Source organism: Arachis hypogaea, chromosome 15, assembly GCF_003086295.3.
Source record: "Arachis hypogaea cultivar Tifrunner chromosome 15, arahy.Tifrunner.gnm2.J5K5, whole genome shotgun sequence".
Classification (NCBI taxonomy): domain Eukaryota; kingdom Viridiplantae; phylum Streptophyta; class Magnoliopsida; order Fabales; family Fabaceae; genus Arachis; species Arachis hypogaea.
Genome location: NC_092050.1, coordinates 4,738,951 through 4,754,475, shown reverse-complemented (window position 1 = coordinate 4,754,475; position 15,525 = coordinate 4,738,951). Strand labels below are relative to the sequence as shown.

The window sequence follows — 15,525 nt, the reverse complement described above, 5'->3', positions numbered from 1 at the left end:
GGAATGAAATATATTAAAGAAATATTATTATTAGTTACTGACCATTAATTTTTGAAAAAAAATTTTTATAGATGAATGATGTCTAAAAAATTTAGAATGTTAACCTTTAACTTCATATATGATTAATATGTTGTTTGATTAAGAAAGATATTGCTTGAATGCCATGTATAGTAATATTAATTTAATTAATTTTATTACAAAATATTATTGATAAAATAGCAACCAATTATATTATTTTTATTTCTGTATCTGTGGCAGTTCTATTGCCATGCGCTTCCATTCCTGCATTTTTAAAAAGTAAAATATAATTATTAAGAACTAATTCAATTTATAACGAAGAAATTTAAATCATGTTATCGTGTTACCTGTAACAGATTGATAATAAGTGGTAGCTCTAGCCATTTGTCTAATTGTAGTCAATCTAGCTACCCCTGTGTTTGTAGTTAATCGGCACCTCCACCAATGTTTGGCATTGAAGTTGTATCAGTTGATATGGCAACTTGTTTTCCTTATCGAATCATCTCCCGATAACTTGCACGTCTTCTAGCTAGGTATTGTTGTCTCTGTTCTTCGGTCATATTCTGTCTTCTTCGCCTAGCATAATCTGGATCGACGATTGATGTGGCTGTGTATTTCATGAAGTTTTCATTTTTATTTGTCAGAAAGATAGGAATAATATGCAGAGAAAAAACATTTGTGAGAGCACGATTCAAAGGGAAAAAGTCTCTTAAGAGTTGAAAGTGAGTTAGTTTTTAAAGCGAGTACGTAATAGTAGCAGTTTTTTACAGTTTTAAAATATACCGTGGGTTGATGGGAATCAGTTTGTCATTCTATCGTGGAGTAAATTCTTTCCTTGATAAAAAATAAGAAATATGGAGAACGTAGTAACAATTTTTTATATATTGAATCCAGTATCCAAATAAAAAAATAAGCAGGGTAATATAGTAAGAAAAAATTGGGTACCAAATTTTTTTATTCCCATTATACGTTGGTATAGTCCATTATATATTGTATATTGTATATATTGGTATAAATTTAATTAATGAATACACTTTTATCTATAAATTTTGTTTAAAAAATAAATATTGGACATAAAAAATATGTAAATCATGTGTTGTAGATTTAATTATTTCGATACTTTAAATACTATTGTCCCATTGAAATAACTATTAATAAAATAAATATATTTTATATACTATCAGTTATTGTACTATAATGATATATTGATCACTTATATACTATTGTATTATGGACTATTATGTATAAAAAATACTTATTAAAAAATTATAAATAAAAAATTATAAATAATTAATATTTTGTTTATGTAATTTATTTATTTATATTATTATTATGATTGTAGTATAATGTTATTTATATTAATTTTTTATTTTTTAATCATTTTTAAAAATTATCATGAATAATTATAGATAAAAATACATTTAATAAATTTAATTTCAAAATATTATGTCTTTTGAGTACGTGGTGTCAGTTTCATCTATTAGAAATAGTTCAGTTTTTAAGTTTTGTCATGAGTCAACTCATTTTGGTTTAAAAAAAAAACAGGGGCAAAATAGGAAGAAAGATTTGGATACCAAACTTCTATATCCCCATTATATATTGGTATAGATTAGTTTTTAAGTTATGTCGTGTCGTGGGATAAAGCCAGTTTCTAATAAAGAGAGAACAGCGGTAAAATAGGAAGAAAGAATTGGATACCAAAATTTCGTATCCCCATTATATATTGGTATAGATATAAATTTTATTTTTTATTATAAAATCATTATCAAAAACTTTAATATAAGAGTACTTTTTGTCGTTAGTCTTACATGACATCATTTTTTTTATTTTTTTAATACAAATATATAAAAATTATATATTACGTTATATATTATATTGGACGACGGGAATGAAATATATTAAAGAAATATTATTATTAGTTACTGACCATTAATTTTTGAAAAAAAATTTTATAGATGAATGATGTCTAAAAAATTTAGAATGTTAACCTTTAACTTCATATATGATTAATATGTTGTTTGATTAAGAAAGATATTGCTTGGATGGTAAACCATGTATAGTAATATTAATTTAATTAATTTTATTACAAAATATTATTGATAAAATAGCAACCAATTATATTATTTTTATTTCTGTATCTGTGGCAGTTCTATTGCCATGCGCTTCCATTCCTGCATTTTTAAAAAGTAAAATATAATTATTAAGAACTAATTCAATTTATAACGAAGAAATTTAAATTATGTTATCGTGTTACCTGTAACAGATTGATAATAAGTGGTAGCTCTAGCCATTTGTCTAATTGTAGTCAATCTAGCTACCCCTGTGTTTGTAGTTAATCGGCACCTCCACCAGTGTTTGGCATTGAAGTTGTATCAGTTGATATGGCAACTTGTTTTCCTTATCGAATCATCTCCCGATAACTTGCACGTCTTCTAGCTAGGTATTGTTGTCTCTGTTCTTCGGTCATATTCTGTCTTCTTCGCCTAGCATAATCTGTCCAACTGGATCGACGTTGATGTGGCTGTGGATTTCATGAAGTTTTCATTTTTATTTGTCAGAAAGATAGGAATAATATGCAGAGAAAAAACATTTGTGAGAGCACGATTCAAAGGGAAAAAGTCTCTTAAGAGTTGAAAGTGAGTTAGTTTTTAAAGCGAGTACGTAATAGTAGCAGTTTTTTTACAGTTTTAAAATATACCGTGGGTTGATGGGAATCAGTTTGTCATTCTATCGTGGAGTAAATTCTTTCCTTGATAAAAAATAAGAAATATGGAGAACGTAGTAACAATTTTTTATATATTGAATCCAGTATCCAAATAAAAAAATAAGCAGGGGTAATATAGTAAGAAAAAATTGGGTACCAAATTTTTTTATTCCCATTATACGTTGGTATAGTCCATTATATATTGTATATTGTATATATTGGTATAAATTTAATTAATGAATACACTTTTATCTATAAATTTTGTTTAAAAAATAAATATTGGACAAAAAATATGTAAATCATGTGTTGTAGATTTAATTATTTCGATACTTTAAATACTATTGTCCTATTGAAATAACTATTAATAAAATAAATATATTTTATATACTATCAGTTATTGTACTATAATGATATATTGATCACTTATATACTATTGTATTATGGACTATTATGTATAAAAAATACTTATTAAAAAATTATAAATAAAAAATTATAAATAATTAATATTTTGTTTATGTAATTTATTTATTTATATTATTATTATGATTGTAGTATAATGTTATTTATATTAATTTTTTATTTTTTAATCATTTTTAAAAATTATCATGAATAATTATAGATAAAAATACATTTAATAAATTTAATTTCAAAATATTATGTCTTTTGAGTACGTGGTGTCAGTTTCATCTATTAGAAATAGTTCAGTTTTTAAGTTTTGTCATGAGTCAACTCATTTTGGTTTAAAAAAAAAACAGGGGCAAAATAGGAAAAAAGATTTGGATACCAAACTTCCATATTCCCATTATATATTGGTATAGATGGTATAGATTAAGTAAAATCACAAGCGACAAATAGATGTTTAATAGTTTCAATATCTATTCCAAAATACATTGTATTATTTTTATTTTTCAGAACATACAATCTACTCGATCGTTCTTTAATATTAATTCGACTGATAAAAACAAACTAAAGAAACAGTTCAATTCTCATAATCTTTAATAAGTCTCTTGAAAATATTGTTCCCCATGCCTTTGTGAATAAATAATTGAATATTTAATTATTGCTAAGTACTATTTGGATTAAGTATATTGTTATCAGAAGAATTCATTATATACATTATAATATTGAAATAAAACCCGTAAATTACCTAAGCACGCGGTTGAAAAGTTCAAATTAGTAATAGATCAAAAGTGGTCAAATGCATTTCCATTTCCACTTTAGATTTTCCTACGCTAATGAACAAAGAAATAAACCACGTCGTGATTAAGATAATAAAAAAGAGTTATGGCAATTGGGGATTGTTAATAAAATTTATTACATAGTGACCAAATCATACTTGACTCGGTGTAATTCACTAATTCAGACCACCGTGAAAATGTTGACTTCAGTGAAAGAGATCCTTGATCAATGTATAATAAATACCAAAAAATAATATGGCAAACCAAAATTTACCGAATTTTGTAACAAGAAAATTTCAAATTTTTGGATGGTTTAATTGCATTGTCGTAAGAGAGTAAAAAAAGGTTTCAATAGAACTGTATGTAACATAACTAAGCAAGTGAAACTAAGTCACTTTCAAGATTTTATTTTTTCCACTACATATCTTCACCTAACTAGGATTTCCTAAAGATATTATTCAGCTAAAGCAAGCATCCTCTCGAGGGTGATTTTCACGTAGGCCCTTATATGTCATAATGGATTGAGGTTAATCCTTGAATAAAACCAAACTTACCGCTTCAGCTATCTAAAAATGGCAAATCGAAATATGTGATAGTGACAACAAAAACACTAAAGCATAGCATGTGAACATCAAGCATCCCGAAATGAACTCCAATCATAAAAAAAGACAACCTACTAAAAAAAAAGAGAAAATAAGAAAAGTGCATTCTTGTACCATGTGGCTGTGTGTTGATTTTGGTAGAAGGCGAGAGAAAAAAGATAATTGGAAGGTGATGAATCCTTTGGTGGGGTAGGTTAAATAATTAATTATTAAAAGAATAAAAAGAAAATATGAGAATTGAAGGTGGTTATTGCAGTTAAGAGGAGGTTTTTAAAGAGATAGATAGTGTAATAACTAATAACTAATAACATTGAAGAGAGAAAGAAACCGTGTTTGACCTTGTAAAATACACAATCACCCAATCTCATTCTTTCATTGCCATCAACACAGACTCTTCCACGCAAAACAGAGGACAAAGTTGAATTCCAAAGCAGAGACTTGTTCATATTCCATTAAGAACCTCACTATCACTATCACATATTCAAATTCTCTTTAAAACCAAACCCCATTTGCTCACATCGCACACAAATACCAAAAACCGTACATGGCGGATATAGTAAAGCATATTCTTTCCAAGCCGATTCAGCTGGCGGACCAGGTCACCAAGGCCGCCGACGAGGCAAGTTCCTTCAAGCAGGAATGCTCCGAGCTCAAGTCCAAGACGGACAAGCTGGCAGCGCTGCTCCGTCAGGCGGCGCGTGCCAGCTCCGATCTATACGAGCGACCCACGCGCCGGATCGTGGAGGAAGCCGAGCATGCGCTCGACAGGGCTCTTTCTCTTGTCCTCAAGTGCCGCTCCAACGGTCTTGTAAAGCGCGTCTTCACCATCATCCCTGGCGGCGCGTTCAGGAAAACCGCCGTCCTTCTTGAAAACTCCGTTGGAGACGTCTCCTGGCTCCTCCGCGTCATCTCCGGCGCCGACGGAGACGACGAGTACCTCGGGCTCCCTCCGATCGCCGCGAACGAGCCGATCCTCTGCCTCATATGGGAACAGATCGCAATCCTCTGCACAGCTTCCCTGGAGGAGCGGTCCGACGCGGCAGCATCTCTGTCGTCGTTAGCCACCGGCAACCAGCGATACGGCAGATTGATCATCGAGGAAGGAGGAGTGAGTCCGTTGTTGAAGCTCTTAAAGGAAGGAAAAGCAGAGGGGCAGGAGAACGCGGCACGCGCCATCGGGCTGCTGGCGCGTGATGCAGAGAGCGTGGAGCATATGGTACATTGTGGCGCGTGTTCTGTATTCGCTCAAGTGCTTAAAGAAGGTGCTATGAAAGTTCAAAGCGTGGTGGCTTGGGCTGTGTCTGAAATGAGCGCTCATTACCCCAAATGCCAGGACATGTTCTTGCAACATAACATCATAAGATTACTTGTTGCTCACCTTGCCTTTGAAACTGTTCAAGAACACAGTAAGTACTCCATTGTTAGCCTCAAACCAACTTCGATTCATGCTGTTGTTTTGGCCACTCATCATGATCATCATAATCAATCTAGAAATCAGCTTCATAGGGTTGTTACTACTACTATGGCTATGCATGCTGCTAATAATGCCAAAGCCAATCAGAAATTGGAGAATCATCATCATTCATATTCCGGGATTAACATGAAGGGGAGGGATCTTGAAGATCCTCAGACCAAGGCCCAGATGAAGGAGATGGCGGCCAGGGCGCTCTGGCATTTGGCCAAGGGAAACTCTGCCATTTGTCGCAACATCACGGAGTCTAGAGCGTTGCTTTGTTTTGCTGTTTTGCTCCAGAGGGGTCCTGAGGCTGTGCAGTACAACTCTGCCATGGCCGTGATGGAGATCGCGGCCGTGGCAGAGAAAGATCCTGAATTGAGGAGGTCTGCATTCAAGCCAAACTCCCCTGCCTGCAAGGCTGTGGTGGATGAAGTTCTTAAGATCATCGAGAAAGGGGATTCGGATCTCTTGATTCCTTGCATTAAGGTTGTTGGGAGTCTGGCAAGGACTTTCCGGGCCACCGAGACAAGGATGATCGGTCCCTTGGTCAAACTGCTTGATGAAACAGAGGCAGAGGTGACAAGAGAGACATTGATTGCGCTGACCAAATTCGCCTGCTCGGAGAATTACCTCCACCTGGATCATTCAAAGGCCATCATAGGCGCAGGAGGGGCCAAACACCTCATTCAGCTTGTGTATTTCGGAGACCAGATGCTTCAGATTCCGGCCTTGCTTCTGCTCTCTTACATTGCATTGCATGTCCCTGACAGCCAAGACCTTGCACAAGCCCAGGTTCTGGGAGTTCTTGAATGGGCATCAAAGCAATCTTCTATGGCCTTAGATCAAACTCTTGAGGAATTGTTGCACGAATCCAAGAGTAGGTTGGAGCTCTATCAGTCTAGAGGAGGCTTAATGCCTTTCCATAACCATAAGTTGCATCAATAACTAATACACTCCCTCATTCTAATTTGTAAAGATTGTTTTCACTTGTTAATTATTCTGTGAAGATTCATGCGCAGTTGTATTCATGTGAAGTTAATAGCTGAAAACTATTAGATGATGATTTAATCAAACTTGTTAAATTATTTAATGATTTTTAAATATCAAACTTCACATGAAAATAATTACAGGTGAGTTTCACCTCATTATTTGTTACATTGAGAGTGAGACCTCAACTCGCTTTTCAAGTCTTCAACACAAGCTAGTTGAAAAGTGATTGCTGCCTTTTTGAACAATGAACATACATATACATATGTTCCTTGTTCAAGTTGACCTGGGTTTTGGTCATGGTCCAAACTCCAAAGAGATCTAATTTCTAGAGTTGGACACTTCAAACTATCCCACGTTAGGGCTACTTGCCATTGATTCACAATATTTGCATTATTAATGTGATGCATTTATTTTAAAGACTACATAAAAATAATAAATATTGTGAACTAGACTCTCAGGTTAGAATCCGAAACAAGAGCATTAGAGCAATGAAATATGGCAAATAAAAGTCAAACCATGTATAAAATTTTATTGATGTGGACTACTTTTATTTAGTAAGATAAGTTGTTTAGATTCTTTTAATACTTTAATGAATACATCATACATGTAAGGAGTAATAACTAATAAACAATCAGATATATAAAGGTTTTGACCAAGCTCTAATTTTTATAAAAGCTAGTGGCATGCATGAAGTCCAGTAGTTTTAACTAATTAGTTAATATATAAGGTTTCGAACACTAATTTAGTTTGACTATAACCTAATAAGCAATAACACAACACCTCAATTAAATCAATGACTATGCACCAGCCTACAATGGACGAACCAAATGTATTAAACATTTAAAATTACACTTTTTTTTGGGGGTCTGGATTTAAAATGACACTTGTATTCACCTCTGTATTTTTTTAAGAAAATATTCAGTGGGAGTGTGGGTACTATTGCGGTATTGCCAAGCTGCTTCTTTTGTATTCTTGGGTCTGATTTTATTGTTTTTCGTTGTGGAGTATTTCCAAGCGTAAACAAAAACCCTTAGGATCACATATCAGATTGGGCCGAAACTTGAAAGGCTTTTCTTCCAAACAACCTATGCATGCTTGCACCTAAGATGTTCCTGCATAGCCTATCATTGGGAAAATTAAGAGGGAAACGTATGTTTGATTTCCAGGTCGGGTTGGGGGCTTTGAGTTTTTGTATTAGGTTTGGGTCAGATTTTGGTCTAGATCTCTAACCAAAAAAAAAAAAAAGCCTATCATTGGTATTACTATTAATCCTTCCTACAAGGCGCTAGAGTGGATACAAGAGAAGATTCTAGACAAAATGCAAGGATAGAAAGAGAAACTTTTAAATCAAGCTGGAAAGGAGGTTTTGATAAAGGCTGTTATACACGCGATTCCAATCTATGCCATGAACATCATCAAATTCCCTAAGTCTTTTTGCAAAAAAATTGAATCAGCAATTGCAAGATTCTGGTGGACTAACAATGGTAAGGAAAGACGCATTCATTGGAAGAGCTGGACAACAATGACCAGGAGCAAATTAAACAGAGGCTTGGGGTTTAAGAATTTTGAATGCCAAAACACAGCACTCTTGGCTAAGCAAGCTTGGAGACTTCTAAAGGAGGAAGAAGCAATATGGGCTCGGATTCTAAAGGCCACTTACTATCCTAATTGCAGCCTATGGGAAGCGGGAAGAGGAAGGAACACATCATGGATATGGAAGAGTAGGTTGGAGGGTAGAGATTTTCTCAGAAGGGAGGGAAGGTGGAGTGTAGGAAGTGGAGCAGGGATAGACATTTGGAAAAATAATTGGGTGGTAGGAATTGACAAGTTGAGGAGAGTCGGAGAAACTCAACATAGAAGAGTGAGCGAGCTAATAAGAGAGAGCGAGGGCTGGGACTTAGACAAAATTCGGGATATTTTTCATGGTAATGTGCTTGAGCTGATAACCAGAATGCCTATCAGTTTGATTAATAAGAAGGATCATTTTGTTTGGCCGTATAGGAACGACGGACAGTACTCAGTCAGATCCAGATACCAGGCAGCGAAGGAGGAGAAAGATACAAGGGAAGAGGCAATGCTTAGCAAAGCTTCGACAATCCAGAACTTGAAGGAGGTATGGGATAGGATTTGGAGGTTACCAGTACCAGAAAAGGTTAGAATATTTTGATGAAAAACAGTGCACGGAATTTCGCCAGTGAACGCGAAATTATATCAACATAAAAGTGCTCTTACACCGATGTGCAGCATATGCCAGGAACAAGATGAGACAATTGAACATGTGCTATTATTATGCCCGTGGACTAGAGCGGTGTGGTTTGGATCTAGTCTTCAAATCGTGCCTACGGCTTTTATTGTGGGATATTTTGATAAATGGTTCATGAATACAATTGACAAAATCAAGAGTGTGGCAGGAAATGAACAGGACAAAGTTTTGTGCAATCTAGGATGTGTTTGTTGGTGTATTTGGAAAGCAAGGAACCAGCACATATTCCAGCAAACAAAACTCAATCCACAACAGACAATAATTCATTCAGAATAGATTACAGCAGAATACCTTATTACAACAAAGGACTTAAACAGAGATAACAAAGTTATAGCAGGCAGGAATGGAGAGAGTAGAAGAATTACCTGGAGGCCTCCTCCTCGCAACAAGGTGAAAGTGAACATAGACGCGGCTTTTGACAGGGAAACAGGAATCGCAGCATCAGCAGCAGTGATCAGGGACTGGCAAGGAAAAATCATTACTGGAATATCATCAAAATTCAAGACAACATCAGTTTTAGCAGTTGAAGCACAAGCATACAGAGAAGCTCTTATTCTCACAAAAAATCTCTAGATAAGGAACTGTATAATTGAATCAGATTGTTTACCCCTGGTTCAAGCGATCAAGGCAAGAACGCCCTTAGCTGAAGCAGACACAATCATCAGGGACATTCTGCAAATGCTGGAAGAGGCATCGGATGAGGGAGCTACTTGGACTCCACGGGAAGGTAACATCTTAGCTCACCAACTAGCAGCGATGGCAGCAGAAAATCAGCTACAGAGGCAGTGGACAGTAACTCCACCTGTACAGGTCAGAAATATAATCAGAACAGAAGTAGGATTCACTAATCTTTAGAATAATCAATGCAATCGAACTCAAGACAATCGGGTTTCAGTTTCAACCAACCTTCAACGAGGTCAAAGCAACGAAGGATTACCGGGGTGGGTGGAAGCAAAAACCTGGAACAGCCATGCATTTCAGGGGGAACAGAGGCTTCAGCCCACGACTTCGCATAGGCCGATGAATGACTCTAGCTGGGACACTCTGATGATTAAAGTTGCAGAGGAAAAAGAAGAAGAAGAATTGTTTCAAGACAGCACCAATACCAAAAGGACCAGGAAGGATGACGTAACAGAGAGAGACATAGTTGTAGGGGAAATGCAAATTGTTCTTAGTAGTACAGAGGCTGAGAAGGCGGGCCTATACATGCCCCAACCCCAGCCATGAGTATAGTAAGTTGGAACTGTCGGGGTGTGGCGGCAACCACGACAGTTTCCGAATTAAAAGATCTTTGCAAAAAGATCAAGCCGGCCATTATTTTCCTTATGGAAACAAGTGCTAAGGAATGCAAAATCAGAAAGTTAAAGAGAGAACTTTGTTTTGATAAATCCTTTTGTGTAGAACCCCGGGGCTTGTCCGGAGGTCTAAGTCTTTTATGGAATAGAAATATGAATCTTGATATTTACTCTTGGTGTCATAATATTAAATTTTAAATTACAGATTGAAAAGGAAATAAATTGGATTGCCGTTTTGTGTATGGAGACCCCCAACTTTAGGCAAAGAAGGAAGCAATGGAGGGATTTAGTAGCTCAAAATCAAAATCAAAATGAACCACTGTTGTTCATTGGGGATTTTAATGATATTTTGAATTAGGAAGAAAAATTGGGCTTACACCCAAAGCCAAGAGAGCAGGTGGAAGAATTTAGGAATTTTGTGAACAGCAACAGATTGATGGACATCGATCTTAAGGGAGGAAAATTCACATGGTTTAGCAAACCTAGAAATAGCTTCGTTACAAGAGAAAGGCTAGACAGGGTCCTTGTCAACTAGGAGTGGAGGAGATTATATCAAAATGCAACAGACACAATCATCAGGGACATTTTGCAAATGCTAGAAAAGGCACCGGATGTGGGATCTACTTGGACTCCATGAGAAGATAACATCTTAGCTCACCAAATGGCAGCGACGGCAGCAGAAAATCAGCTACAGAGGCAGTGGACAGTAACTCCACCTGTACAGGTCAGGAATATAATCAGAACAGAAGCAGGATTCACTCATCTTCAGAATAATCAATGCAATCGAACTCAAGACAATCGGGTTTCAATTTCAACCGACCTTCAACGAGGTCAAAGCGACGAAGGATTACCGGGGCGGGTGGAAGCAAAAACCTGGAACAGCCATGCATTTCAGGGGGAACGGCGGCTTCAGCCCACGACTTCGCATAGGCCGATGAATGACTCCAGCTGAAACACTATCAACATAAGGAATATGCTCAGTGGAGGGGACGATGCCAGATTTATGTCTGGGCAAAATCTCACTTGGCATAGGGAATACAGCAGACATATCACGGCTGTGAGATCAGCAACTACAGGAAGATTTCAAGGGCACCACCGGGAGCTTCAACGAGGGATGGACTCCGTGCCGGTTGACCATGGAACGCCCACAGTGAACAAGATGCGAACTGGAGCTGGTGACTCCGACCAGGAGGAACCATTACAGGATCAGCGCCATGCATGAAGTTTTTGAGCACACGCCTCAATCTCGAGGAAGAAGATGTCTCTGCAGGTTAGGGTCGGGCATTGGGGCTGGAGAGCTGGGCGGGTTCAGGTTCTGGGTTTAGGGCCGGGTTAGTCTTCTGGCCCATGGCCAAGTCAAAAAAAGTAAAATTCTCTCTACAAGAGAGCACATTTCCTCTCTACAGGAGAGTATCACTACAGGGTTACTCCAATTTGGGAGTTGCTTCAATTTCAACCAAAACATAAACAGTTACATTAAATACCATACAATCTTAACCTTCTGTTACCTCCACCTCACAACCCAACACCTTTGATCACACCTTCACTTCTCTCTTCAAACTAGTTTACCACGCTAGTCAATTAACCAACAATCACAGACATCTACCAGTAGCAGTGCACCAAAAGAAGATACACAAGATGCCACAAAACATGCCAAACTTTGGAAGATAGTCGATAGAAGGAAAAACAGTCACTATCAAGCCAAATAGCGAAAAGGAACATAAAGTAGACAGCATCAATTTAGTAGGACAAATCATATCAAACAAAGAAATCCCATTTAGAAGCAGCAAAAATGCCATTATGGGAATCTAGGAAAACCCAGAAGGAGTTTCCATCTCTGAAGTGAGACGTAACAAAGTTCTGATAAGCTTCAAGGATATGTGGAGAGGTCTGTAGATATTGAAAGGGGGACCATGGAGTATAAAAGGTCATCTCCTAAATCTCCAACTATGGTCACAACATGAATCAATATCGGAGGTCAGCCACCAATATATGGAGTTTTGGGTTCAGATACATAGGCTACCATTGGAGAACATGAATAGTGAAACAGGCAGAATTATTGGAGACATGATGGGGATTGTTATTGATGTGGAAGATCCGATGAGGAACCATGTACTCATAAGAACTTTTTTAAGGGTAAGGGTAGCCGTGGATATTCTCAAGCCTTTAGCCACAGGCTTCTATATGGCAAGGGAAAACCTCCCCAATATCTGGGTTCATTTTAAATATGAGTGCCTTCAAGATTGTTATTGCATGAACTGTGGGGTTATAAGGCACAGCAAAAAGGAATGCAATAAAGAGATGGTCATGGTGGCGTGGAATCCAGACGTACCCAGATATACCCATGGGCTAGGGGTAGACCAAGCCAAATCTCTGAATAGGGGAGAGAGAAAAAGATGGAAGCAGAGCAAATCACAAGAAGGGGATGAAGAGACGGAGGCGCGTGACATCCAGGACAACTATGAGAGAGTGAAGGAACTACAGGATTCTGTAGCTAGCAGAGTAGGTAGAAATCTAGAAGAGTGAAGGAAGGAAAAAGGAAAGAAAGTAGCATCAGAAAATAAGGAGCAGTTAGGGCAAATAGATCTCAGAGCTGCAGAGCAGGTAGGAGAAATCCCTCTTAATCAGCTGAGGATGGCAGAAAATCAAGGGAGTTACAATAGAAGAGCTGAGAAGATACTAAAGAAAATTATGACAGACTTAAATGAGATCAGGGCCATAAAAGGAAGGAATACTAATGGGTCAGGCCTAATAAAAGAAGGAATAGAATCTGGGTACTAGACCGGGAAACAACAGGGAGAACAGAAAAGCATTAACCAAGAAGGAGGAAGCCCAAACAATTTAGACCATACAAGCCTAATGGAAGTGGACCAACAAGGCACAAAAAAGGGCAGGAAAAAAGAAGGATGTAGAAGGCAGCATAACAATACGGAGGATGATTTGGGCCCAAAGACAATAAGAGAAATTCTGAAGGCCAGCTTTGGTGCAAAAAACACAACAAATGTAGCAGGAGGAACGGAACAACAAAACAAAGGCAAGGCTTTAAAATCTAATGAGGACAGCAGGGATATTTGGGAGCTCAGAAGAATGGAGGAAGAGAAAGATGGCATGGCAAAAGAGAAGAACCTAATTATACAGAGAACAGCTGGAGGAGGCACATATTTTGTGGAGCTAGCCGAGGAAGAGGACGAAGATAAAAGTGGAAAGAAGGAGACACAAGCTTTGCATGCTGAGTGGAAAAAGAGGCTCACAATAGAGATCATAAGAAAGTTGAACATCAAGAGGAAGAGGGCTAAACAGGACCCTCTGATGATCAAAGCTGCAGAGGAAAAAGAAAAAGAAGAATTGTTTCAAGACAGCACCAATACCAAAAGGACCAGGAAGGATGACGTAACAGAGAGAGACATAGTTGTAGGGGAAATGCAAATTGTTCTTAGTAGTACAGAGGCTGAGGAGGCGGGCCTATACATGCCACAACCCCAGCCATGAGTATAGTAAGTTGGAACTGTCGGAGTGTGGCGGCAACCACGACAGTTTCCGAATTAAAAGATCTTTGCAAAAAGATCAAGCCGGCCATTATTTTCCTTATGGACACAAGAGCTAAGGAATGCAAAATCAGAAAGTTAAAGAGAGAACTTCGTTTTGATAAATCCTTTTGTGTAGAACCCCGGGGCTTGTCCGGAGGTCTAAGTCTTTTATGGAATAGAAATATGAATCTTGATATTTACTCTTGGTGTCATAATATTATTAAAACTTATATTACAGATAGAGAAGGAAATAAATTGGATTGCTGTTTTGTGTATGGAGACCCCAACTTTAGGCAAAGAAGGAAGCAATGGAGGGATTTAGTAGCTCAAAATCAAAATCAAAATGAACCACTGTTGTTCATTGGGGATTTTAATGATATTTTGAATTAGGAAGAAAAATTGGGCTTACACCCAAAGCCAAGAGAGCAGGTGGAAGAATTTAGGAATTTTGTGAACAGCAACAGATTGATGGACATCGATCTTAAAGGATGAAAATTCACATGGTTTAGCAAACCTAGAAATGGCTTCGTTACAAGAGAAAGGCTAGACAGGGTCCTTGTCAACTGGGAGTAGAGGAGATTATATCAGAATGCAACAGACACAATCATCAGGGACATTCTGCAAATGCTAGAAGAGGCACCGGATGTGGGAGCTACTTGGACTCCATGAGAAGGTAACATCTTAGCTCACCAAATGGCAGCGATGGCAGCAGAAGATCAGCTACAGAGGCAGTGGACAGTAGCTCCACCTGTACAGGTCAGGAATATAATCAGAATAGAAGTAGGATTCACTAATCTTCAGAACAATCAATGCAATCAAACTCAAGACAATCGGGTTTCAGTTTCAACCAACCTTCAACGAGATCAAAGCGACGAAGGATTACCGGGGCGGGTGGAAGCGAAAACCTGGAACAGCCATGCATTTCAAGGGGAACGGCGGCTTCAGCCTACGACTTCGCATAGGCCGATGAATGACTCCAGCAGGGACACTATCAACATAAGGAATATGCTCAGTGGAGGGGACGATGCCAGATTTATGTCTGGGCAGAATCTTGCTTGGCATAAGGAATGCAGCAGACACATCACGGCTGTGAGATCAGCAACTACAGGAAGATTTCAAGGGCACCACCGGGAGCTTCAACGAGGGATGGACTCCGTGCCGGTTGACCACGAAACGCCCACAGTGAACGAGATGCGAACTGGAGCTGGTGACTCCGACCAGGAGGAACTATTACATGATCAACGCCATGCATGAAGTTTTTGAGCTCAGCACGGAGGTCCGATGATAATGGCGGATCAAAGACGCCTCAATCTCGAGGAAGAAGATGTCTCTACAGGTTAGGGTCGGGCATTGGGGCTGGAGAGCTGGGCGGGTTCAGGTTCTGGGTTTAGGGCCGGGTTAGTCTTCTGGCCCATGGCCAAGTCAATAAAAAAAAAGTAAAATTCTCTCTACAAGAGAGCACATTTCATCTCTACAGGAGAGTATCACTACA

General features: G+C 37.9%; 1 protein-coding gene across 1 annotated transcript; it reads left to right on the top strand.

Annotated features, from left to right (window-relative positions):
• The first annotated feature begins 4,184 nt into the window (after positions 1-4,184).
• On the top strand, positions 4,185-7,043 carry LOC112747738 (uncharacterized). The gene has a single exon (XM_025795926.2). The coding sequence runs from the start codon at positions 5,047-5,049 to the stop codon at positions 6,901-6,903; it is 1,857 nt and encodes a 618-aa protein (XP_025651711.1). The 5' UTR covers positions 4,185-5,046; the 3' UTR covers positions 6,904-7,043.
• The last annotated feature ends 8,482 nt before the right edge of the window (positions 7,044-15,525 follow it).